Genomic DNA, 26327 nt, shown 5'->3' with positions numbered 1-26327 from the left:
TCAATTAAAAGTCAGAAAAGAAAAGGAAATATTTACACTATCTAGTTTATAATCTTATTTAGTTTTTTCTTTGTAGAACTTCAAAATCTATTATAGTTTATAGAATTTAAAGTTAAGAAAATTGAACTATCGCACAATATATGTATCATCCTTGAAATGTGGCATCAAATCTGCATTTATTGGCCTTATCTTTACATGTTCCATAGTATCTCTAATGAATTGCAACAGTTTAAGCTTAAATGGAGTACGATGGGATTATTATACTTCTTAGTAACAAGTATTTATTTTATTCTCTAAAATTAAATACTAGGGTCAACTTTAACTTTTAACACCATACTTATGAATTATTTTCATATATCTATTATGTGGTTGTGGTGGAATTTATTTTAGGTTATGGCTCTTGAAATCTATTGATTCATAGAATTAATAAATTTGGAGTGCTGAACATCTTGCTAACATATAATTTTAATCTTTTCATGTAATCTTTTTACACTTGGTGCATGTAGTTTGATCTTATATTATTCTTCATGACTATAATATCTTTTTCTTAGTTCTTTTATTATTCATCATTAATTTGTACTTTTGTAAAACACCACTAAAAAACTAGAAAATTTGAAACCAATGACCTTTTTTAGCTCAAATGATTGGTTTTATTTTGCTAGTTTTAGATTTATGGGGATACTATTTTAATTACAATGTTTAATGTATATCTTATTTTTTATTTATCTTGATGATATTTTCTTTGAGAAAAATGCAGTTTCTCTATAGTTAAGATGGTAGTTTGCTTTAGCTGGAACTTCATATGATTTTTCGAGACAACAATAGAGAAGAAATTATCATCACTTTTTTTTTCTAGAGGCCATTTTATAATAAAATATTGTAAACTTATTGATCTTTTTTATGGCTTTGACTAGTCCGAGTAAGATGGTTAATATTATAAATTATTCTCAATATTTTTTTTTGTAATTCAAGGATGATCTACTACTTGAAATTCTTTTCATATCTTTTTATAGTATTCTTGTAAGTGCTTTGTATTGAGACCGAGTTCTCAGGTTTTTTCAATACTAAGGTACAGAGTATATTTTTCCTTCTTATTTCCTTTTTCTCTAGCTGTAGAAATATATTTTTATGCTTTTATGCATATTTTAAAACTTAACTTAGGTGTTTAATGAACTTAATCTGTATTTATTAGCAATTCTTGTAAGAAGGACTACCCAATCTATTTTTAATACAATATTTCCTCAAAAGATCTAGTTTTTTCTTCCATGTTTCTAATATCTTGACTTGATAATTAAATGTCCTTATCTGAATTATCAAACAGGATTTCAAAATATAAGGAATATTTAATATAGTTGGATTTCAAAATATTTTAGTTTTTGATGAATTTTAACTTCCAAATAGCTTTTTCCTTATTTATCTCTCTTTTATATTCTAAGTTCATATAATTGAGTGGCTTAATTAGCAAATGATTTCAATATTTAATCTGAAATTTGAGATAGCATACTCTCCCTCTGCTATTGTTATCCTTATTAATGTCTCTCTTGTTCAACCCAATTTTTACATATATAATCAATATAGTGATTATGTTAGTTCTATTTTACTAGTAATTTTTTCATAATACCAATTTCAGACTTCACATTAATTTTTTTAAATGCATTGTACGTAGAGCACATGCTTAAGAGAAATAGAAGATATTTTTTGTTTAGGTATTCGTGATATTGTCCTCACATGCCAAAGTTGGACAAGTGAGCATGCTTATCTATTCTAACTATATATATTGTAAATGCCCAGATGGATCTCCTAGATAAAATTATGAAGATTAATGGATAAATACATATTCACATGTTTTTGCCATACAACATGACATCAATATAAATTTACAAAACAATATGCATATTGATTGTGTTATTCATATATAAGATGAAAAATAGTATATGTTACAATACAAATAATATGATTTTCTCAAGATTTATTCATTCATGGAAAACCTCCAAAATTATCTGAAAATTTGTAAGAAACTGAAGGCATTCATTATGGCATATGAAATAGTTTGTCAAGCTCACTTAAACAAACTTGTGAGCAGAACTAATTATATCAGTACAAATCCAAAACACAAACAAGAAAGCCCAAAGGAGATCAAAAATGCTTCAACGTTTCTCAGCAAAATCTGTCACCTAAATGCTTATACTCCCCTTCACCACCTGATGCCCCTCCACTCTCCCTTCCCTCCTGACCTTCTCCTCCTCCGCCCTCCTACAAAACACCACCCACGCGTTCGCCTCCAACGCCACGCACACCCCTACCAGCGTCGACAAAACCAAGCAGTATCCCAGCTTCCAATACGACCCGCCGAGCTCCATCACCTCAAAGCCCTGGAAAACATTCACCACCCCTAAAACGACACATCCATACCCCACAAAGTGGTGGTAGGACTTCCAGTACTTCCTGAACCTATTCGTGGTCTTTGGCCGGAACAGCAGCGCCGCCGCCTGCAGCCCCCCGGTGACAAACGCCGCCACCCCGAGCCCGCGGTGCAGCGTATATGTCACCCCCGGCGACGCCCTCCCCATTATAATCCCCATCGAGAACCCAGCGGTCCCAAACAAGAATCCGACGATCTGCACCGCCGCATGGCCGTAGAACCACGTGGGCCGCACCGTCGTGCACTGCCTCAGGTACCGCGCCACCGTCACCCCGACCGGCAATAGAAACCCCCATGACGCCGCATTCAGCACTGCATGCGTTGACCGGAACCAGCTCGGCACCGCCGGGCCCACTTCCGTGGCCGTCGAGACGACGTCGATGGTGGCTCGCGACGCGAGGTCGGACGGCGCCGTCGGGTGGATGGTCGGGGAGTAACCCTGCACGTAGAGGCCGTGGTTCCACACGTGGTTGATGCGGGTGCGGTTGGGGGAGAGCCGGAGGGTGGCGAAGATGTGGAGGCCGGCGCCGTCTCGGACGGAGCTGTCGCTGCGGAGCATGGCGGAGGAGGAGAGGAGGGGGACGTCGAGGGGGCGGGAGACGAGGGGGGAGCGCTGGAGCTTGACGCCGGGGTCGAGGATGAAGGGGAGAAGGAGGAGGCCGCCGGAGGTGGGGTCGGAGAAGGCAACGAGGGCGCGGGTGCCGGTCATGGCGGGGGAGTCGGGGTTGAGGCCCCACGCGACCCAGCCGGAGGGGGAGATGAAGGTGCCGGAGAAGGCGAGGTCGAGGGTGGCGTTGTGGGGGTGGTAAGTCCATGCAAGGGAGGCGCCTTGCGTGGGGAGGTTCATGCATTTTTGATAGGTCTTGATCGGGGTGGAGGTGGTGCACCGGGCGGCGGCGGCGGCGGCGGCGGCGGCGGTTAGTGAAACGGAGAGGAAGAGGAGGAGTACTGGGAGGAGTAGAGAAGGGAGCATGGTGGTAGTGGTTGTTGCTGCTGTTCTTGAAAGGGGGGGAGGGAGGGAGAATGTTTACTGTGGAATAGATTTGTGCAATGTTCTTGCGTTGGTGGAGTAGGGTGAGAAAGGGAGTGTGGAATGAAGCATGTCTTGTAGGGGAATTAGCTTTGAGGCTAAGCGAAGGGAGAGTGCGCATAGTGGGGTTTGGTTTGGTGGGTGCAATTGAATGTTTGGAATTTTCGGATTGTTATCAAAAGAGTGTTAATGCAGGGGATGATGGGGGTGGGGGAATGATTGTTGTTGCTTTTTGTGCTTGGCTTTGAAGGCAAGGTTGGGTGCGGGACCTCAGCCATGGATTTGTGGGGATTGTGATGGGGGGGCCCACGAAAGGCCATGCACAGAGCAATAAGCATGATAGCAACAAGAAGCATCATTTAATAAAAATAAATAGGAATAGTTTTTCGAGTAGTTTAATAAAAACTTTAGCTTAATGTTAAACATATGAATTTAATAGAAGATTATGACTGAATATTATATTGATAATCTTCATATATAGTGTTCTCAGAAAAAAAAAAATCAAGTTGAGATGGGCCAAAGAAAGATCTAGCCTATGAAGCTTGTTGCAGTTTGATGCCAATAATCTTTGGGTATTTGAATCTAAAATTTAGCTGTTTGGTTAATTTTAGACTAGTTTGCCAATGATTTACAGGCCAATATGTATCGGATTATGGAAATATATGCAAGAAAAGAATTTGTCGAAACAACTTCAACATCCAACTTAAATTGTGCAACATCAAACTTAAATTGTGCAACATCAGTCCATAAGCATCTAGAATATTATTTGGACTTGAAACTTGAATTTGCCTAATGATATGATAATTAGTATGCACTATGTTGTGCCTATGCTCTAGCAAATTACTAGCTTGTTGTGAGAGTACATCAAATCGATTCATGATACTCACTAGGCAAACACTTAAAGCAAGAAACCTCCTAACCTTTTTCATTTTGACAACATCCCATGACCTCTAGTTCTCTCCAAGCTTTGGCACGCAGAGCGCTCACCAGCTCAAAAAGCAACATTAGTCAATTATATGTCAATGATGGTCCAGTGTATCTCACACTTGGCTGCTATCTTTAACATAAACCAAGTGCATTTCTCAGCTAAAAAAGCAACAAAGCAAAGACGCAAAAATTACAACCCTAGGTAAATCACACCCCAATTTGGTCCAGCATTCAAACAATTAGCCCCAACTAAGATTCTATCTTATTTAAAGGTTGTCAACTAGTATATATGGTTGGCAGCAGAGTTCAGATTCTTTCAAGTTTGGTGGCTGAACTTGATAGTTTGGCTCATGATCATGGTTGTCCTTGCCTCGCAGGATAGTTCTTGATGCATTTGGGCCCACGCTATATATTATATAATGCTTCTGTAATACATGGGAACATCCTGCGATATATGGATGACCATTCAGACTCTTGGTAGCTTGGTCTTGGAGTACCACTAATTTGAATTTGCACCGTCCTAACCCTCCATTTCTATCTTGTTTCCTCCTGCTATAACTTTAGAAGAAAGGAAAAATTTGCATCCCGGGGTTCATGTATTTCTCAACTTGACTTGATTGAGCCCAGCCTGCATATCATCGGGACTTATTTGGGTCAACAAAAAAATGAGCCAAACTCAACCCAAACTGGCTCGATTTAGAAACCCGAATTATATAAATTTATTTATATTTCACTCTAAAAATCTTTCCTGATTCATTGAATAAATTTTTATTTAAACTAATTTCTTCATTTTACCTATATAACAACCATATTTCACATCTATTTTCATCTAATTTTATTTGAATGTCCATATTTTATTGTTTGTTTTGGCAAATTGTTATTCACAACACTTTGAAGTATACCAGTATATATCTCATTATCGTAGGTTGAATTATCTCTTTTTAGTTTTATTTAATTTTTAAAATAATTTTATATTTAATTATCAATTGTTATATTTTATTTAAAAAATAATTGGATTCTTTATTTAAATTGCAAATCCAACTTGTCCTACTCCCAATCCGAACTCAAACATTTCAGGTTGGGTCCGTTCATAAGATCACAACCAGATTTGAACGACCTGCTACATCTAAAATTTTTTGCAAGAACTTAACCCGGCTTGACCTAACCTGATCAATGAATGGTCTTTTATTCGAGTCCAAAGTCACGATGTGAATCTGAAAAGAATTTTCTTGCACGAATACTCTTTTAAAAATTCAAATTTGCGTGAATATCCTTTTGAAATTTATATTTATTTATGTACCTTTATAAAACACTATTTTTGCACAAATGCCCCTAATATAATGATTTTTCTAAGACCGTTAATAAAAATCTTATTTATTTTAATTCAAAATAAAATAAAGTTTTGAAACTATTTTTTTTCCCCCACCGTGATTGTCTTATAAATATTTGGTTTTGCAAATCTATCCATTAGAGATGTTCTAGTCATTTTAATTTAAAACCATTAATTTTTTAATGACGTTAGATAGTATAGGTACATATACAAAAATAAAGATTAAAAAAAGAATAGAATAGTAAAATCAGTGTTTTACGAAGATATATATTTAAATATTAATTTTGAGAATAATCGTGCAAAAACTCTCATTTGCAAACAAACAGGGAATCAAGCCTGTCCCGGTCGGACCCGAGCCGTTTTGTGCTAAGAGCAATTCTTCGGCAGCGTCGGATCCGCAAACCATAGTCCAAACCAAGAAGCTGGACCGGCACTCCGCCCTGACGTGGCTCATTTTAACTTCCCCAAACCTAGCATCGGCAATCGGTTGACTCGTTTTGCTCTGCCGAGATACGATCACCATCGGTGAACGCTCGGATTGCCATGGAGCTCGGGGAGACGGCTCGGGAGGGGAGAGGGCAAAGAAAAAGCCTAGAGACGAGCTTGGAGGGCAAGAAGGTGGTCCTGGTGCCATACATGGAGGAGCACGTGCCTCGATACCACGAATGGATGCAGGACCCGTCCCTCCTCCTCGCCACCGGCTCCGAGCCCCTCACCCTCGATCAGGAGTACCAGATGCACCTCTCCTGGACCCAAGACCCCAACAGTAATCCTCTCTCTCTCTCTCTCTCGGGTTTGTCTTCGTTGCTAAGTTTTTGAATGCGACGAGATTGAGGGCTGGGTGTGCTGCAGAGCATACATTTATAGTGCTGGACAAGGAGTTGATCGAGGGTAGCTTCGTCCATGGAGATCCCCACGTTGAAGGTTGGAACTTTTAATTCACTTTTTCTTTTTTTGGTTGGTGGATTTTATGTCGTTGATTTTGTTTGCTTTGATTTTGTGTTTGTTATTGTTGGTTTTGTGGAGTTAATTTTGGAGAAATTTATGTTATTTGTTGAAGGAGTTGACCTCTAATGACTTGGGAACTTTCTTCGAACAGTTAGATTGAAGTTTGTGTTGTTATTTGGGTTTATTTTTATGGTAAATACATTTTTTGGTCTTTCTGTTTGAGTGGTCTTTTTGGTGTTGCACTTGGTGAAATAGAGAAATTGCTTGGGATGGTTGGATTTGAAATATTTGATTTGCTTTTATCCATGTTGAAATCAATTGTCGACATACTTAAAACCTTGTTTTTATAGTTGGTGAAATGCATTACTAAATATCTGATGCCTTTTTTGTTTGTTTATTTTGTTGATTTAGTCTGGAGTATGGAGCTAGGGAATGGGATTTTTTTGTATACATGATGAAATCTTTTGTTGGTTATGTCAAATATTTGAAAAGTTATCATCTTTAGAACTTTGATGATAGCAAACCATTAATGGTTGCTTTAAACACAACTTTCCACCTAAAAATGAATGGTCAGTATTACTGGAGATGATAAGGTCGGATGACAGACTGTGTGACACAACCATAGAATTTTAAGTTAAGAGCTGCTTTAACAAGAAGCAAAAAATCAAATTTTAGGCACCATAACATAGGTGACAGCATTGCAAAATATTCTCATTAAGTTGTGAGTTCAGCTCATGTCAATTTGGATAGAATATCTGGCTAATGGGGGTGACATGCTTGAATTCTATAAAATTTTGTGTTGAGCAGGATATAAAATGCTATGTTTTTCATTAGATTGATCCGGATAAGCTTGAGGTGGTAAATGATGAGGGATGATCCATTTTGAAGGTTAATTTTCAGCTAAGGGTTGGTAAAATTTTATCTCAAAATTAATTTCTCCATCTTTTTTTTACAAGCTGTGTGGCAGGTGGATAGAAAGCCTATAACTTCTTTCTATTTCCCCACTTTGATCGATTCAAGCAAGATGAGATTTAATCAGTTAATTTGTAACTAGAACATATAGGAATTGGCTTTGTTATTGGCTTATTATTTCAAGAATAGTTGTTTATTAGGTTGTTTTGCTAGTGTAAGGTGTCTTCCTATACACATCATTGACCATGTATCCATAGCGCAACACTTACCCTTTTTATTTTTCTTGTTTCTAATAAATTGATGTCAAAGAGGATCTAGACTTTTTATCCCATCACTTTACTATTTTACTAGACAATTTCATAGGTTTTAGACTATCATTTTGATGAATTGTTTAAATAGATGTCCTCTATCAGGTTGAATTGGTGAGGCCTGATACTTTTATTGCCACTAAGTGACATGACTTGAAAGTGAAGGCTAGGCTTAAAAGAGAAAGCATGAGGGATCCTAATCAAATTACCTAGATAAAGTCCCATGAATTTGCCTGCCATTTTCTTGATCTTGTCATGAGTTGGGTCAGTTGTTTCTAAAGTGGTGGAAAGAATTTAATTGATTCTGCTTGGTTCTTTATTGTAATCTCAGTTCATGGCTTGGTTTCTTGGAAAGGTCAAGGCAAACTTTTGACAAGAAGACATGTTCTCTTTTACACATCCTCTGAGTCTGTAAATTAATCAACAAATATGGTTCCTAAAGCGGTGATAGGAGATCTGTTGGTTGAGATGATGTAACTCTTTAATCTCCGAGGTCCCAAGAGGTAGAATATGGTATGCTTTGTGTTATGCTGAAATGAAGAGAGATAGACCAAAGACGATGACACCTCCCACCTCTGCAACGTTTGCCCCTTCTTTTTGGATGGGGGTGGGTGAGGGATTGCAAAAGCTAGTTTAAGTGTCAGAAATGGATGACTGACCTAAGAAGACTTTGGTAGAACTTGTGAGAAACAATTTGAGGATATTATAATATCGTTATTATATCAGGGAAACTGACCTTGGATGTCTGCGGATAAATAAGGATGATTCATTGCATGAACCTCATGAAGATGGGACTTGGCATGTTTTTATGTCTGGTTGCTAGGTGATATAAGTATTATGTATGAATCAAATTTTGTATATGGATCAGAATATTTGGAAGAGGGTTTATGAGCATAAGATGTGAATGGTAGCTTTGAAGGTCTAGAAGCCAATCTATAAGAAAAGTAACAATTAAGATGGATATAAATAAATCACCCCATGGGAACTCAAAGACACACTGATGGAGGATAGTGTGAGGGAGAAGTGCTTGAGATAATTCCGCTGAGAAAAATGATCCGTGGTTGATGATCTTGTATCATGGAGTTTCCTTCAAGTGTCAAAAATGGATGATAGGCCTAAGAAGACTAATAGATTAGCGAAATAGAATTTAAAGATATTTTTGCTACAGGATAATAGGAGAAGCTCACATTTACATAAGCAAGATGCACTAAACAGATCTCATGTAGATGGGATCAGGCATATTTTTACTGACTATTTGGTTGGTGATCTTTGTGAACCCAAAACCCATGTGCTACTCGAAAGAGGGCAATTTAAAATTTCAGTACAAGAATGACATGATTAGTTTTTAATGTCTTATACAAATTAGTCTTGTTTAAAACTTAAGGTACAAACTTCTTGTTGCTAGTTCAGATTTTTGTTTTATCTATTTTTCGCTGATCAAAAATTCATTTCTACAGCCATGGTTGGTGATGTGAATATATACATGAATGATCCAGATGACCTACAAACAGCAGAAATTGAGATCATGATAGCTGAAACAAAAAGGTAATGATGCCCTAAACATAATCTTTTGTCCAATTTCACTAACAAACTAACACATACTGTTAATTTATCCGACATTTTCTATTTAAGCATTGCTGGCATGGCCTTATCTGTAGCATCTGCTGTCTTAACTTGTCCCGCATGATGTGTAATTAGTTGGTCCATCAATTTCAGAAACATTGGATATTTTCAATTTGACTGATTCAGTAGATCCAGTGGAAATGCGCCAGTTTAAATATTGAATGGTATATTAAGCCTAAGAGAAAATAAGTGTAATGGTGTACCAGATCTTGGATATTATGATAAATATGGATTAACTTTTAATTTCTAGCACATAAAAAATCTGGTTCTTATTAGAATTTGTGGAGACTGGATTATGTAGATGAGATGCACTCAAGACATGCATAGATGAATCTGCGTAGATCCAGATTTTTGTGCCACTTGGACAGCTTTTTTTCCTTTCCACTCTTTCCACAAAATTCAGAGAATGAGATTCAGAAATATCCAACTAGTGCACCTTGAGGGGTAATATCTCTCTTGTTGTGGCCATTAAGCTACTTCAAAATCTTTGACAAAGTTACTGTCGGGTAGTTGTTTTCCTGTGAAAGCATGTGAAAGGTTAATAGGTTCCCCAACTTTCTAGAGACATAAAAGGCTCTGTATTCAGAGCTATAATATTCAAAGTTAGTCCCTGATTCATCACTATGATTGCTAAAGTCATACACATTAGCAACATCCATGTTGTGTGGTTCTTTGAAATTATTTGTGAGTATTGATCCTTTTGTCTGAAAGATGATGTAATAGAGCTTAAAAGGAGGGTGTGGACTCCATAAGAATCAGTACAACCAGACCCCTAACATTATTCTGATATGTAGTGATCAATATTTTTCCTAGGGTGCCATGCTTGCTTTAGAATTGTGATCTTAGTTGGGCACACGCTTCTTAATACTTAAAACTCTTCCTTGAAAGACATCTTTTATTGCTATTAAAAGTTGAATACAATCTCATTTCAAATGATACATGTTTGTTTGTTTGTTTGTTCTTCTTCTAAATCCTATATTACAATATTTCTTTAAAATGAAATAAACCAAATAGATAGAGAGATTGGTCGAAAACTCAGTCATGTGATTACTGACTACCTAAGAATGCATAACTGGAGCTGTTTGGATACTTTGATTAAATATACAATGTAGTGTATTTTTAATTAGATATTTAGGATAGATATAGTATCAATAGAGTATTCCACCATGTCCTCTGAAAACATTATCTATTGGTTGGTCAGTTAGAGCAAAGGATAGCATTATTTAAGAGAATAACTTAAACAATGTTTAGATCTTTTTCCATATGCTCAATAGGATATCATCTTCTTCTCTCAATTTTTTTTTGCCCTTTGGTTGTGGGGGAGGGGGGATATCCAAGACTACATTTATAAGCTACAAACTAAGCTTAAGATCTAGTCAGCCCACTTGCTATATCGCATTGGCGATACCTCTTGAAGCCATTGGAAAAATATTTCGATAAAATGAAATAACACGAGCTATGATACACATTCTTGCATGCCTTTCAATAAAAAACATATAAAGCGTACATGTACAATATGCTGCTATGACACAAAAATTAAAAAAATATATAATACTAATAAATATAACTTTGTGTACTCAAGCTATGTGAAAAGGTTTACAAAATACAATAGAACACATTTACTAGTTTACTAAAAATAGAACAAATAATGTAAGATGGTCCACTTGTTGCTTGCAAAACGATAAAATACAATCTCATCCAACAATCAACAAACTAAGCAACATGTGATAATCAGGATATGGTATCATTTGAAGCATTTCTATCTACCTCACAAAACCTTGCTTTGAATTGTCTTCATCTTGTCCATTTCGGAAGGAGAACAAACTAATGTATAGATATCCTTGATAGAACCAAGCAACATTGGATGCATCTTTACTAGTGCATAGAGCACAAGCTTTAATGATTCCTCACACACTCTAGGGCCATGTTTGGTTTGCAAGAATTGGGGGGTGGCAATAGGTATCGATTTCCCATATAGTCCACTCCCATGTTTGGCAGCTCATTTTGGTCATGGGAATGCTAAGTCTAAAGGATATTGGATTCCTTTAAAAGAGTAAAATGATACCTTGGGGGGCTTAGATATTGGTTTTTCTAAACTTGGATATGTGTCTTAGTTACAATAAAAGGAGACTTTTATACATGGTATGCCGTACCGGCCTGAATCGGACAATACGGGGCATACCATACTATACTGGTTTGGTACCAATATCTAGAACGGGTGCCATATCGAGTGTCGGTATACCAAAAAAACTTTGTATTGTACCGTACCATACCGATACTATGCTAGTGTGGCACTAGTATGGGGTTCGGTACCGAGACGACGAACCTTGCTTTTATGTATTATATTATTATTATGAATTGTTTATTTTGTTTATTGAAAATATATTGCAGCAATTTATTATATATTAGATATTATTATATTATATATTATATCATATTAATATTGTTTCTTATATACTATTTTTAATTATATGTTAAGATATGTAATATTATATATATTATATTCATCTTATTTATTATTGATATTATGTTATTTTTATGTTATCAATATAAATATTTTATATTGTATATTATATTTAATAAAATATTACATTTTATGACTTATTATTAGTAATAATATTATTGTATTCAATTATATTGCTACAGGAATAATATATTATAATAATTATTTTATTATAATATAGGGTTATAATTTTTATAATTTTGTATTTATGATTTTGTTATATATGAGACTGTTTATATTTGCATTATTTTTGTAATTATTTTTATACTATCAATATTGGTATTAATATTAATTATGTACAAATATTATATTGATATGGATAATACTAATTATATAATATTATCATGGAAGACCAGCAACTCTTATTAGATTAATAACAATATAAATATATATTTTATACTATATATCATATTAATAACATATTATATTTTGCATTATATTGTCAAGAATATTGTTATAATATCATAATGCATGGCATAGGTTAATTTCATTATTTTATTATCATTATAGCAAATTTAATATTAGTTTGAATATTATTATAATATAATATTATATTAATATTAGTAGTTTAGATATATAATGTTGTATAATAAAACATTAATATTTTAAAATAAGATTAAAATTTCTATATTCCTATTAGTAATATTTATATTGTGAATAATAACATTATGGGTATTAGTAACATACTATTGATAATACAACTTTAAAAAATAATATTAATAATAGTAATATTGTTAGTTATAATGATATATTAAATTATTTGCTGCCGGGCTTTCTTCATTCCTAGAGATTACCTGGACTGATCTTGCACAAGAACTGAAATCAATCATTCTTGATGATTCCATGGAATATATTTCCCAGGATTGGGGAAGTCAATCCTGATTTCCATTCATAACAACAAACGAAATCTGCTTCAGCTGTTTCTATGCGCTCATGGAACCAGTCCTACTGGTAAGCAAAGATATAAATAAACAGATAGACATAAATAGATACATAAAAACAAAAACTCAGAATCCTAAGTGAATTAGAATGCCCATCATGAACCAAAAAAAGGGCTGCACTTTCTATATTTTTCTCAGAAAACAAGGCATATAAAGCCTGATAATTCCATAATGAATAGCATAGTTCAGTTAACCATCTGATTTATGTCTCATGTAAAGATAACAGAATTAAGTTTCAATAAATAAGTTATTTTCACATGTTTTGCGATTAGCATATGCCCCAGGTAACTGAACTACACATTTTTTCACAATTTTGATTGGATAGTTGATGCCTTCATGCATAGGGAATATATTCAGACAATGTGATAACCAGAACTTAGATCAAGTCTCCCCTAAAAATTACAAATTACATACATATTACTCTTTTGCTTAAAATGCATAAAAATGGTAAAAAATGAGATGGTAAGTTATTTCTATTTATATGATCATTTGTGTGAAATTGGACAATTGTTGCAAGTGTCCTGCTTATCAATAGCATTCCTTCAATCAAATGTCTCTTCTATAAGACTAGATGCCTAGCAGCAGTGACCTCAAATGTAGCAATTTGCATTGAAGGTTCCAATGGGCTGATAAATGTTCAGTTCATCCCAAAATTCTCTCAGTTGACAACAATACTCACTTAATGACTTGTTTTCCTTGTTGCATCTTGAAAATCTGCTCATAAATCTCATATACGTGAGATATTCTTTTCTGAATGAATACATCTCCCTTGCAGTCTTCCAAATCTCCTTAGCTGTATATAAAACATGAGATTGCTAATTATATGTGGCTCCATGCTATTTCATAACAATGTCATAACTTGACTATTTTCTTTTTTCCACTCCACTTTTTTCATTATTGGAAGGATTTTTGGTAAGACACTGATGCATCTTGTTTGCTTTCAAAAATAATTCAATTTCTTTCGCCTATTGAAGAAAGTTTTTGTTCTTCATAACTTCCAAGTGTCATCTGCTATCCAAGAATATCTTCCACGGAGATTCCAATTTTCTATCATTTCCATCTCCCAAGTACAGTATTTCAACCAGAAATAATAGATGGCCCCGAAGGAGTATGTGAATAATAAAGAAACTATTTCAGAACAGGTCATAAACAAAGCAAGATTTATGAGACAAAACCAGCAATTCATCTACAGAATTCTGCACTTCAAATGCAGCAAACCACTGTTCTGCTTATCTGAACTGAAAGAAAGGTTTTTCCAATCATGCTACCGTCCAAACAGACATCCACATATGTGTTTTTGTTCTCAAGAACAAACCAGCTCATTGCTGTCAACATCCGTCATCTATACAACCCTTTTTCAATGGCATCACTTGCTTCAATTGAGAAAGAATGTTAGAAAAAACTCATAGAAACTTCAATGGAACAATTGAATCCCACATATGATTTAATATGTCTTCCTTTCAGCACAACAGCATTTCTACTTCATACAGATCACCGAGATAATTTGGGAATCAAAGGATTAGGGTGTGAACGATCAATCTGATCAATCTGATCAAACCTGGCTCTAATACCATGCTGAGTCATCAAATTACCCCAAAAGCTTAAGATAATAGGGAAAGAGGCAATAAGGTATGCCAGGCTTAACAGTAGAATCATGTAATTGGTTCTAATTTAGAGCATACAAACTATAAGAAAATGAAATACTTGATGTCATTGTTAACAATGTAGGTATAATAATTTGCCTTAAACTTCCATTTGTGTTTTCGATATCTATGTTGATCAAAGTGCTTACACATAAGGACTCAAATCTTGAGGATTGCTACCATACTAATGGCCAGTCAGTAACGAATGATTCTCAATATGGGAGCAAGATGCCTCAAGACACCTTGTATAAATAAGCAAAACAAATAGAAGAAGCATACAAGGAGTACAAGGTTGATATGCCTTGATGTGCAATGTAACATGTGCAATATGGCCTTGGTTCACCCATTACTGGTATGTTCTAGCCCTTATTCTAGTATCTTATTGTAGTAGGGTGTGCATCAGGTGATATTGGGTGCTGGAATCAGATGTCGACCCTTGCTTTCACATGTTGAACCAGTAACTAGGTTTGTTTTTCAGACTCGTGTCGTAGAGGAAAACAAATCAAACCTGCCCGAAAAAAATCAATTTTTTTGAAGAGAAAGATGAGATAAGAGAGAGATAACTGTAGGAGCCTACTGTAAGCATAAGTAGAGGTGTCGTTGAAAATCTTGAAGATGGTGATGATGATGTTCGTCTCCCCATCATACTAACATTCCAAGAGAATGGAGTACCTTACCTTCTTATCGTCAACAACTTTCCTTAGCTTTGCCTTTTTGACCATATACCCTAGGGATTATCTACATATCCATTTTGTCTTGAAGAAAGGCCATTTGCTGGTATTGACATCCATTGAACAAATGAAATCTTGGAGTGTGGGAAACTCCACCACGTGGTGGCAGTGGAAGGAAGAATGGAGGAGCTAGGTTTTGGATGATGGGGTTCAAATCTAGGGATTGGAGGAGATCATTTGGAGGTGAAAGGAGGATTTGTATTGAGGAATTGGATGATGGAGGCAAGGGTAGGATTATGTATGGTGTCTCCAAGAGAAAAAAGAAGGGAAGGGGGTGGAGAGGGGAGCCGAGTTGAGGTGGAGAGGCTGAGATAAAATTTCGAGCCAGCAATGGCATTGTTGAAGGCGGAGGGAAGAAATGGGAGGAGAATGGAGAAAAAGAGCAGAGAAAGGGAAGAAACTCATTACTCTTTGGGCCCAATGGGAGGTCTTGTGTGATAAGTTGCGATCGTAACATAAACCACCTCTGAGGTGAAATACATTAGTTGTGAATAGAGAGACTTTTGTGGACCTCTTATCCTGTTGAGTAGTTATGTTGAATGCATTCCACTTTCGAACTATGGATAGCAACTATGTATTCTGTAATCTGTTCAAAATAAACAAATTTAGTCTGTAACTTAATATCCAAATAGGCCCTTAAGATAATCAAGTTAGGCCAAATCGTCAAAGTAGTCCACTACACTTTGTTATTTGATGACTAATAAGTAAGCAAAAGAGTCATATATCTCAAATGTTATGCTTAACAGCAGTTAGGGATTTGATTTTGAGCTATCAATATTGACACACAAATACTAAAAATGTGCATGAAGAAATAGTGTGGTGGCACTTTTTCTACCCAGACCCACCAATGGACTGAACCAATCCAAAATAATGGTTCTGGTTGAGGGCATTTTACAATTTGAGTTGGTATGAGCTAGTCAAGACCATCCCAATTATAAATGGGTCAGGTATGGGTTTGGTCCTTCGAACTGATGGGTCACCATGGGTTCAAAAGATCCTTAAAATCCATCCCCAAACTTGTAGAATGGTAGTAATTATGTAATATACTGTCACAATCAAGGATTGGTTTGAATGATTAGGAAGGCTGCATAAATAATGGTTAAGAGAATAAAAAAATATATCGAAAAGAGAAGTGGAGGGAATGGAGTGTTTAGGTACTGTAATGTTTTCTTCTCCACTTTAATTCCTTCACAATGTTTTCTCACTTTGTTTGGATGCCCACCCTAGATCCCTTTTCGGCTGTTTTTTGTTGTCAATTACTAAGGTATATAATTGACAAGCAAAAGCACTAATTGGATTGGTGGTTTGGGTATAGGTTAATATAAAATCAAATGTGTTGGCTATGGGTTTATATTTTTCAACCTAATTATAAATGGGTCATGTATATGGCGAGGATTTTTTGGCCCAACCCTAATTTAACTCCATAGGGGTCCCATCTTGATCCATTGCCACCCATATTAGAGATAGATGGCCAATCCTAGTAGCATGAATCAAGAAGCTGCATTATCATCAAAACATCACAACACCACATGATGCTAACATTGGCCATAAGGCCAAGTCAAACACTAGAGCTAAGGAGGCATAACTAGAATACAAAAGATGTCGTGAAGGGATAAGTAACAGCAATACAATACTTACATTGGTGGGGAAGGGGAAAAGGGGTGTAGATGCTTGAAGTAGTAAATGAATACCAAGCTTGAAGGCAGGAAAGTAGGCAAGGACCATAAGAGATAAAACGAGATGCAGGTCACTAATTATGAATAGAATTTGATGAAACGTAAGAGATATGGAGTTCTTTTAGAAGCTGAGTTAGAGACATGGAGAGAGAGAGCCAGAATAGAGCCTATTATGATTCAAAGGGGTGTAGGCTAATAAAATAGTGAAGACAATTGCTACAAAACCATAAACGAAGCTCCACTAAGTCAAAAAGAGTTCGATCACACGAAATATTTAGAATAAGAAACAGGACATTGGAAAGTGCACTGTCTAAAAGTTAAATTTGAATACTGTGACAGGCTAAGAGGTTACTCAAAATTCTGTAAACTCAAATGAACCTCAATGTACTTATGTGAACTGAGATAGATAAGACAATGCTATAAACGATGTGGTGAATAGCGCTAGAAGTGGCCATTTTTTACCTGATGATGAAGGATAGAACCTATAATGTAGATTTCATCAATGATTTGAAGATTTGACTGCAAATTTAAAATCTTCTCCCTGAAACCAAAATCAGGCACCCATTATATTTGGGATCCAAGTTTGCTGGAAGCAGTTTGCACTCAGGTTGCTGGATTTACCAGGTTTTTGTGCTGTGAATGAGTTTATATATGCTGAGGTAGGGAAAATATGATCACATTCAACATTGTTGATCTACTTTTGGATGCTGAATCTTCTGTTCTGCATCTTAAATGCTGGTGGCAAGAATTCAGCTTAGAAAAGGCCCTAATAAAAGTGATAAACAATTGATAGAGCAAATATACATGACCAAGAAATGTTCTTATTATAATTAGAAATAGAACACACTGAGGTTCTAATCTGGTTTAAATTCTACGCAATGTCCAGTTCTTACTGGTATCCTGTGTTGGATGCTGAATTTTTAGTCTCTTCCAAATATCTCATGCAGATGCAAAGCTGAATTTTTTTGTCTGCTCCCAAGACCCAAGCTGAACCATTCCAACCTTATCTTTAATTTTTTGTGGATCACACCAGATACTATTTTATCTTTTCTCTTATATATTTTACATCCATATAACCAAATTAAAATTAACTATAAATTGTTGGTGTCCAAATTTAATTTGCTCGGTTCCTAATAATTGATTTTGTTTTTGGCTGCATATATGGTCTTAGATCTATGTAAGGAGAAAATGATATTTGTAAATACATTTTACGTAAATATAGAGTAAGCAATGCCCTCTTACATTTTTTTGCACATATAGTTCCTATATCTTCCACTTCTGTTTTTCCTTTGTTCCTACTTATTCACCATAGCTTGACCATCTAAGTGCTTGGAATTCCATCCTTGATAGAATTTTAAAGTCATAGAACAGCTAGTCTTTTTCTTTTTGTATGACATTTTGATCTCTTAAATCTTCATTAATGTGCTTTGATCAACTAACCTTTAGAAAGAAATACATTTCACCCAGTCTGCTGTATTATGCATTTTAGATCATATACCTTGCTATAATATTTTTAGGTCTAGATAATTTCGAGAGGCATCTTTGTCCAAGATAACCTCAAAAACACAGTTGAATATTATATAATTTATTAGTTGGATCTGACAATCAGAGAAAGCAGAACTGCCATACTATTTTATAAAATTGTACAGTGGAAACCAATTATAGTTTTCTCATGATTGGTTTTATCCATCACCCAAATCAGACTTGAATTTGGTTTAGCTCATCGCAGGTTAATACTTGGTGCTCTTTCAATCACCTCTGGCATGCTATTTAACATTTCTATAAGGAACAATGAAGCATGGATGAAAATAATTCATGATTATAAACAAAAGAGTATAATAATAATTTATGTATGTGTGAGCATATATGTTGGGAAAGTTATTTATTTTTCTTTTACTTTCTCTTTCCTTTTGTATTCTTCAAATATGCCACAATGATTTTAGGCTACTAGTTTGCTTAGTTTTGGTCAGGTTTCTTATCCTTTTGCACTTGCTCTACTAGCCGTGGCAAGGGGCTTGGAGAAGAATCAGTCTTGTTGATGATGGCATTTGCAGTTGAGAATTATGGAATTCAAAAGTTCCGCACAAAAATTGGAGATTCAAACACAGCATCACTTAATCTCTTCCGGAAATTGGTTTCCCCTCCACTCTGTCCTTTTAACCAAATTTATATATATCACATCTTATGTTAATTGTTTTAAATTTCTCATGGCCATGGGTGAATGCAGGGCTTTGCTGATGCTTCTTACAGTGAAGTCTTCAAAGAGGTAAGCATCTGGAATATGTTTTAACGCCACTTATTGAACAAAATCACTATCTTTTTGGTGACAATTATAGACCCAGATCCTGGGTCACAAGGAATTCCTGATTTCAGTACATTAGTAGAACTTGCTGGATGTATTGACATCTCTAGGATTGGCTGCTGTTCAGAAAGTTGCAGCATTCCTGATCCTTGTACCTGTTAATAATGTACTCGTTTTTGCTTCTCATTTTTTTTGACAGGTGACTCTGGAGTTGCCTGTGACGGAGCAATTCTTTAAATGCCTTCTAACTTAAACAAGTAAACTGGTAAACTGATCCTCCGATTGCTTCCTCTAACCAATTTTAACTGTTGATCATATAATAAAAATTCAAAATATATGCTTTATTCAGAAATCCACCTTGATGGTGAACATGAGCTTGATTCAAATGTTAGTAGATGAATATTAACATGTATCCTTAACGCATGGTGTGTATGCCACTGACATCTTGCCGCAAAGTATCACTCTTCCAATATGAACTTGATGCAGCTGTACCAGATAGGCTTTAGTGATGCTAACAGGATTTTTGCCACTTGAGTGATGAACTATGTTTGTTACGAACCACAAGGATTATGCCAGGATTCTTTAAGCCCCTCAAGTCAGGTGATGAATGTGAATTGTGATAATTTTGTTATACATGTTTTATGGTGTTATTCTCTCCATATCATTTCAACCTAAGGTACCTTCATAGTCATTTTCAAGTGGCTAGAGATGGATGGGCATCGAATAGTCTAGCAGCTCATAACTCGCACCATCTCATGCGGAGTGGGATGCAGCAATAGCGTTTAAAGAGCATTCATCCACGTGGACAAACATATTATCGAAAATGATGGGCAGAACAACATGAGTCCCATACTTACCAATACATAAAATGATTCGTGTTTCAGTGTATTGAAATTGTATGAAATTTCTTGGTCTCCTTTTACTTGTAATGTTAATTCATAAATATATGAGTCATTTCTATTTTTATAATTCATATACTTATGTGATAAAAGGGTAGGCAAAGGTGTTGAGATGCATAGAAGATTGCCATTTCAACTATACAAAGACATGATAGTCATTTTCGTGGAGACCCATATTACTCTCGAGTTCATTTAATAGGACTATACATGATGTGCTGCCATACATACTCGAGTTTGTTCCTTTGATTCATACATATGATAACATTAATGAACTTGCTTTGTCAAATTCCACTTTTAAGTCTTATGATTCGTATATGGAATCCAATTTAAGTATGAATGCTATTCAGGTAGATGGGTGGGAAAGACAAGGGTTGCAACTTGGATGGCCATGAGGCAAACATTAAATCCATAAGGTTAGGTAACAATGACAGGCATCCAATGAGTGCATCTGAGCATGGTGGAGATTAGCAGACTGTTTGCAGTTGTCTCATGAGATATTCTTGTCATGATCGAGGTCATTCCCTATCCAGACCAAGGTTTTCAACCCTATTTCCTTCCATAGCAAACCTCTCAAACACCATGCAGACATTAGTGCAATCCTAGCTGACCATGACTTCATCATGGACGTCCCAAACGTTGCCTTCCCCACCTCCACTATCCTGTCTCGCCATGCCCCCACATTTACCCCCTCTAACAACTAGGTTTACTAGATTTTGGATGGTAATAGAAAAGGAGTTAAATTTGCCATGATGAGGGGTCAAGCAATGGCGACCCAATTTGCCATGATGGTGGGTGGTTGTGAGTTCATATATTATAAATATGTTGGTTATATATTTACTTTTTTAAACTCGATTATAAATGGGTGTGATATGGTTTGAGAAGTATTTTTCGGTCTGAACCCAATTTAACTTGTTATAAATCCAACTTGATTCGACCCAATCACCACCCCTAAGTAGATATATTTATTGGAGGGGGTAAAGACATACATGATTGAATAGGAAAGTGATGAAGGTGAAGTTTGAGATGGCAATCGAGAAGTTGGAGTTGGTGAGGATCCTGCTGAGGGGGCTCCCTTAGTGTTCAAGAAGTTCACTGTGGTAGGAAATAAGATTAAATACCTTTTTGTTCCATCTAGTCTATTAAGATTTTAATCTTAAAGTGCCACACTAGCATGGCTTACGTGATTTTCACAATGTAAATAATCTAACTCGTACCCTAATTGAATAAGGGCGATTACCTAGAGTCAAAAGCACATATATACTCCCTACGCTCCCGCGTTAGCTATTCAGGATCCAAATATGGCCCTAATCTTGAAGTGTCCCACCTTAAGCACCATGGGGTTCAGCAATGTGGAGGTTAGTTTCCATAGAAGCTTAGTATGGTTGATAGAAAATAGTTTTCAAGCATGCTAACCATCTAACTCTATTGGAACATGCTATTTGCTCTTGTCAAAAAATGCTGGGCATTGATTGGAACTATTAGAATTCAGGTTCATCGTCTCGGTACCGGACCACATAGCGGTACCATACTAGCATAGTGTTGATATGGTACAGTATGGAATTTCGGTACATCATTCGTATCGGGTATTGGTATGGTATATTCTGTACTGTCCGATTTGGTCTAGTATGACATATCTTGATTAGAATGATAGACTATTTTAGACCTTTGATGAGTCCAACTTGTTTATTTGATCCACAATCTCCTTCATGATTTGAGTATCCCACCCTGATAAGTCCCAACCCTAGTGTCAATCTTGGGTTCGAGTTGTATCTTTTGCACGAAAGAATTATTGATTTTCATTCGCGATGTTAATCGTTGGATCGCTCCCTGCACAAAACTCAAAGCACTCCAACTTCTTTCTTCAATCCATCTGCTCAAATCTCAAAGCAGCTATCGTACTTGCAAAAGAAGGGGAATCATTCTTTGTTGAATCGTTCTTTGGCTTCAAAGATACAACCCAAACCCATCAATCTGAGGTTTGAGCAGCGCGGGAGAGAGAAGGTGAAGTGAGATTGGAACAAAAAAGAAGGGTTTGGCTTGGTGTTTAATAGCAAAATTATGACTACTTCCTAAAAATCATTAATAACCTTAGAAATCCAAGTGTTGTTTTTAAAAATATACAATCTTTTATTCATGAATAAATATTTTAGTAGTGCACATGCATGGGCACGTGAATCATAATTAGTGTATAGTAAATACAAATATTATAATAAGTATGTAGCACAGATCTTATAATCACCGGCCACATTGTTTGTCTCCGTGCCTGCAGACTTTGCAAATTGATGAGGCCAATATTATTCCTAAAGGTCGTGTTTTTCTGTTCTTTATTATTCTTCTCTCTTATATTTATAATTAAATAAATAATCATACAATTTTTTTTATAATAACTTATATTTTTGATTTTATTTTTTAATAATTTGTTTTTTTTATTATCCAAACTCTTTCTAGGATTTGAAGTCCTGAATTTTCACCTCTAGCCAAATGCTCCAGGATGCTGAAGCTGCGACCATGCACTTTACAATGCTGCAGTAAATTCCCACTGTTAACAAATACAACCCTCTACTCTTTATTTTTTTACAAAATGGTTTTTCAAATCATAGGCCAGGCCTCAAGCCTAGCTTATATTCATTTTTAGTCGAGGTTTAAGCCAGGCCTATTTTAAATTTGACATTTCTATGCCCGAACCAGGCCTATGATCAGCTCTAGTCTTGAAACATGAAAAAATGCCCTTGCTAAATGTAGGTGCTTATCAAAGTCACATAAATTTTTAAAAAAATTAAAGTCAGATCGGAATCCCATTCTTTCATGCTTCCTCTCATATACATGGAACGGAATGCCCCAACAATAGTGCACATTTACAGTATACACATTCATCCTTTGCTAATGAGTCCACAGTCCTCACTAATTAACTGATGATTTGTATTTAAGTGGGCAAGGGCACATTGAAGTTAGGAAGCTTTGCCCGAAAAAAGAAACATTTGTGCATGCGGAATTTGGTTGTTTCTTTCCAATTCCCAAGGATGTTTTGATGAAATGAGACTTGTCCCGCAGGTCGAATAGAATTATCGCATCTATGAGTCACTTTTCCAATGGTTCTACTCCATGCCCATTTTTGACCGTTGGAGAGGATATCCTGTGAAAAGGGGATAATAACCCTGCACCTTAGAAAGGATGGTGGCTATGTGGATTTAAACAAATCCTTGAAATAATTTGGAGTACTTCTAAAATTTTGGACTAACAGCATGAATGTGGACACCATCATGGCAAAGGACCAGGGCATTCCCCGCAACCGAAACAATGTTCAATTGTTAAAAACCAAGAAGAAAGTTCCAAATGGAAACACCAACTTTTTTTTTTTAACAAAATCAACTCAAACTTAAAAGGCAGCCAGTTTGCTTTGTCCCAGGTAATAACCCAAATGTTTCTCAGAAGTCAATCGTCCATAACTTAACAAAGGGATTTCCAATCACAACTTGCAGCAATGATCACAGAGGCAGCAGAAAAGTGGAAAAAACCTTATAAAATTCAGGTGCCTTGTCATCATTGAAGTGTATTCCCTCTGCTATTTCTCAATTGGGATGGTAGTTCTTAGAATTTTTGTTTTTACCTCTCAGCATACAGGATTATTTGAGAAGTCTACCTTGTACCTTGTCAACCCATGGAGACTTTTGAATCCCACCACCATCCTTTGATGCTGCCCCGAGGTGGTCCATTAATCCCATCCATCTATCACACCATCAAGTCCCAAGCAGCCATCCTACTGTGGTCATTTATCCAACACTTTGGTGAATTCTAGTCACCAAACACACCATTAATACATCACTCACCATCCATCATTTGAGGGCTTCCATCATCGGGCCATGGATACCACGGTCCAACAGCTACTTGTTGAAACGGAGAAACGAGGACTCGGAAAACAATATTTTAAACTAAGGAGCGTAGAGCAAACCCAACAAAATATGAAATTAATTTACGATGCATGAAATGTGTCGTGATCGATCGGCATAAGCGGCCAATTTCGTTTTTCTCCGTGTTGCTTTCCATAAATTGAAGTTAGATATACAAAACAAGACATGCTTGATGCTATGTATGCTTCCACACCTCCTAACTTTATGCTTTATATTAGTATGCTGCGAAAATTGGATGCAAATTAGACAAAATGCTATCTTTCACTTCATTGTATGATAATAATTACTTAGATTTCTGTTTGTATTGCCAGGAGTATTCAAACCAGTAACACTTTTGGTGCAGGACGGAGGTAGGGAAGGAGAGACAGAGAGGAAGGAGAGAAGAAGAGGGGAAAGGAGAAGAGAAAGGAGGGGGAGGAGGAAGGAGAAGAAGAGAAGGAGGCTAATTTTTATTCATCATTCATTAAACCCTAAACATGAGAGTGGACCTATATATATATATATATACAGAATCACAAAATAACAAATAGACCCCTATAAATAAAACAATCCCAAAAAGGTCCTAAAATAACTTGGAATCATATATTACGTGCATATATCATAAATCTTCTAAAAGTTCCTCCAGATGTAAAATAGTTATTTAGATATTGAATTCCCTCCCCAACCGACCACGGTTCGACGACTACCCGGAGAGGAAATTGGTGCTTCCTTTGGATTTAATGTTGTCGCCGGTCGTTGCGTGGCCGACGGGCACCCCTCCGGTGACCTGCCCGGCCTGCCACACGGTGTTCAACGTCGTCTTGTTACCCGCGAGGGCCACCGTCGCATAGATGGTGTACGCACCGTTGGAATACTCAGCCTCCCGGCTGTAGACGGTGAAGCTGAGCTTGCTGTCGCGCACCGAAGGACTGTAGCTGTTGAAGACATAGGAGATCACGGTGACTGCGCCGCTGGAGTTGTGGAAGGCGAGGAGAGCGTTGGCGCCTATCATGCCGGAGCTGGAGGGGTTGATGGCCCAGGCGACGAAGCCCGAGGAGTTCTGCGGCGCCCGGTAGGCGATATCGGCCGTGCCGTTGGAAGGGTGGTAGGTCCAGTGGAGGGTGGCGCTGAGAAGAACGAGGGAGCTGCAGCGGTCGTAGAGTTTGTTGTTGGAGAAGGTCTCGTTGAGGCAGTTCTGGGCGGAGGAACGGAGGAAGAGGGAGAGGAGGAGAGGGAGGAGTAGGATGGCCGGCCTTATGGTAATGGCCATTTGGACTGGAATTATAAGCCCAGCCGATAGAAACTGAGCCCAAAGATGGCTCTTTTTGGTCCCTGGTTGCCCTGCTACCGGAATCTGAGAGATACTGATAAAAAACCGATTTTGATTGGATTTTGGGGATCAAAATAGCAGATTTAGACTACTGGAGTGTGAATTATGGATCAGAGAACGGGGGGATGAGGACAGGGAATTGTAGAAAAGGTTTTTCCTAACAGGGGAATACTAAACACCAGAGGTTGCGATCAGGGGATCCAATTAACAAGCAGAGGAGAGAAGGAAGCCAAGAAAATATGAGCTGCACGCAGAGATTGCTATGGGGAGAGATGAAGCAGGGGAGGGGATGGTGAACGTTATATGGGAAAGAGGAAACGTGGGGGAGTTGGGGGTTGTTTTTTCGTTGGGCGTGTGGAAGCCTCTCTCTCTCTCTCTCTCTCTCTCTCTCTCTCTCTCTCTCATAAATTAGTCTTCTCGGCTGAGCTGAGATGCCTGACCTTTTTTTTTAATAGTAAAATTGGCATTTCATATAGATCTCACATAGATACAGCCAGTCAAGTCTAAATAAAAAAATGGTACAAGGAAAAATAAATATCATCAGCCCTAGTCCAGATAAAATCTCTGGAGTATCGAGTAATGAAGGAGGCAACCCAATCTGCAACTCTGTTTGCCTCTTGAAACACATGTGCTACTTGGAAGGACTCTATCTCCCTAACCAGTCTGTGAGTCTCCCCAATCAACGGGTGGCTATCCCCGTAACGGTCCACTTCTTGTATCCAATCAATCACCGTAGAAGAATCACCCCGAGGTATACCCTATCGGCTCCAAGTACTCTGCTCGCATAGGAGATGTCCTCGTAGGCTACCCGAAGCTCCACCTCAATAGCGGTCAGGCCGAGGGTGCGCCGACCCCCCCGCCACAACCAGTATGTCATGATGGTCTCTAATCACAAATTCTACTTCTCCATGCACT

General features: G+C 36.9%; 3 protein-coding genes across 5 annotated transcripts; 1 reads left to right on the top strand and 2 right to left on the bottom strand.

Moving 5' to 3' along the window:
* Positions 1-1996: 1996 nt before the first annotated feature.
* Positions 1997-3514, bottom strand: LOC120111048 (cytochrome b561 and DOMON domain-containing protein At2g04850-like). The gene has a single exon (XM_039127383.1). It carries the CDS (start codon positions 3393-3395, stop codon positions 2175-2177), a length of 1221 nt encoding a protein of 406 aa, XP_038983311.1. The 5' UTR covers positions 3396-3514; the 3' UTR covers positions 1997-2174.
* Positions 3515-6184: 2670 nt separating this feature from the next.
* On the top strand, positions 6185-20420 carry LOC120111047 (N-acetyltransferase 9-like protein). 3 transcript variants are annotated; one of them, XM_039127382.1, is made up of 7 exons: positions 6185-6475; positions 6562-6633; positions 9335-9422; positions 18996-19128; positions 19222-19260; positions 19496-19561; positions 19783-20420. In XM_039127382.1, the coding sequence occupies exons 1-6, from the start codon at positions 6253-6255 to the stop codon at positions 19547-19549; spliced, it is 609 nt and encodes a 202-aa protein (XP_038983310.1). In that variant the 5' UTR covers positions 6185-6252; the 3' UTR covers positions 19550-19561; positions 19783-20420. The 3 variants fall into 3 exon arrangements, with proteins under 3 accessions (XP_038983310.1, XP_038983309.1, XP_038983308.1); XM_039127381.1 differs by having other exon boundaries at positions 19646-20404; XM_039127380.1 differs by having other exon boundaries at positions 19496-20271.
* Positions 20421-24578: 4158 nt separating this feature from the next.
* Positions 24579-25746, bottom strand: LOC120111046 (cytochrome b561 and DOMON domain-containing protein At4g17280-like). Its single transcript, XM_039127379.1, has one exon. The coding sequence runs from the start codon at positions 25350-25352 to the stop codon at positions 24786-24788; it is 567 nt and encodes a 188-aa protein (XP_038983307.1). The 5' UTR covers positions 25353-25746; the 3' UTR covers positions 24579-24785.
* Between the last annotated feature and the right edge of the window lie 581 nt (positions 25747-26327).

Source organism: Phoenix dactylifera, chromosome 6 (genome assembly GCF_009389715.1).
Source record: "Phoenix dactylifera cultivar Barhee BC4 chromosome 6, palm_55x_up_171113_PBpolish2nd_filt_p, whole genome shotgun sequence".
NCBI lineage: Eukaryota > Viridiplantae > Streptophyta > Magnoliopsida > Arecales > Arecaceae > Phoenix > Phoenix dactylifera.
The sequence above is the reverse complement of the archived record's forward strand: the minus strand, read 5'-3'. Positions and strand labels throughout refer to the sequence as shown.

Coding starts and splice junctions, on each gene's coding strand:
- LOC120111046 (XM_039127379.1), bottom strand. CDS start 25,352: ATGGCCATTACCATAAGGCCGGCCATCCTACTCCTCCCTCTCCTCCTC.
- LOC120111047 (XM_039127382.1), top strand. CDS start 6,253: ATGGAGCTCGGGGAGACGGCTCGGGAGGGGAGAGGGCAAAGAAAAAGC. Junction 6,476..6,561: donor CTGGACCCAAGACCCCAACA/GTAATCCTCTCT, acceptor GGTGTGCTGCAG/AGCATACATTTATAGTGCTG. Junction 19,129..19,221: donor TTAATCTCTTCCGGAAATTG/GTTTCCCCTCCA, acceptor GGGTGAATGCAG/GGCTTTGCTGATGCTTCTTA.
- LOC120111048 (XM_039127383.1), bottom strand. CDS start 3,395: ATGCTCCCTTCTCTACTCCTCCCAGTACTCCTCCTCTTCCTCTCCGTT.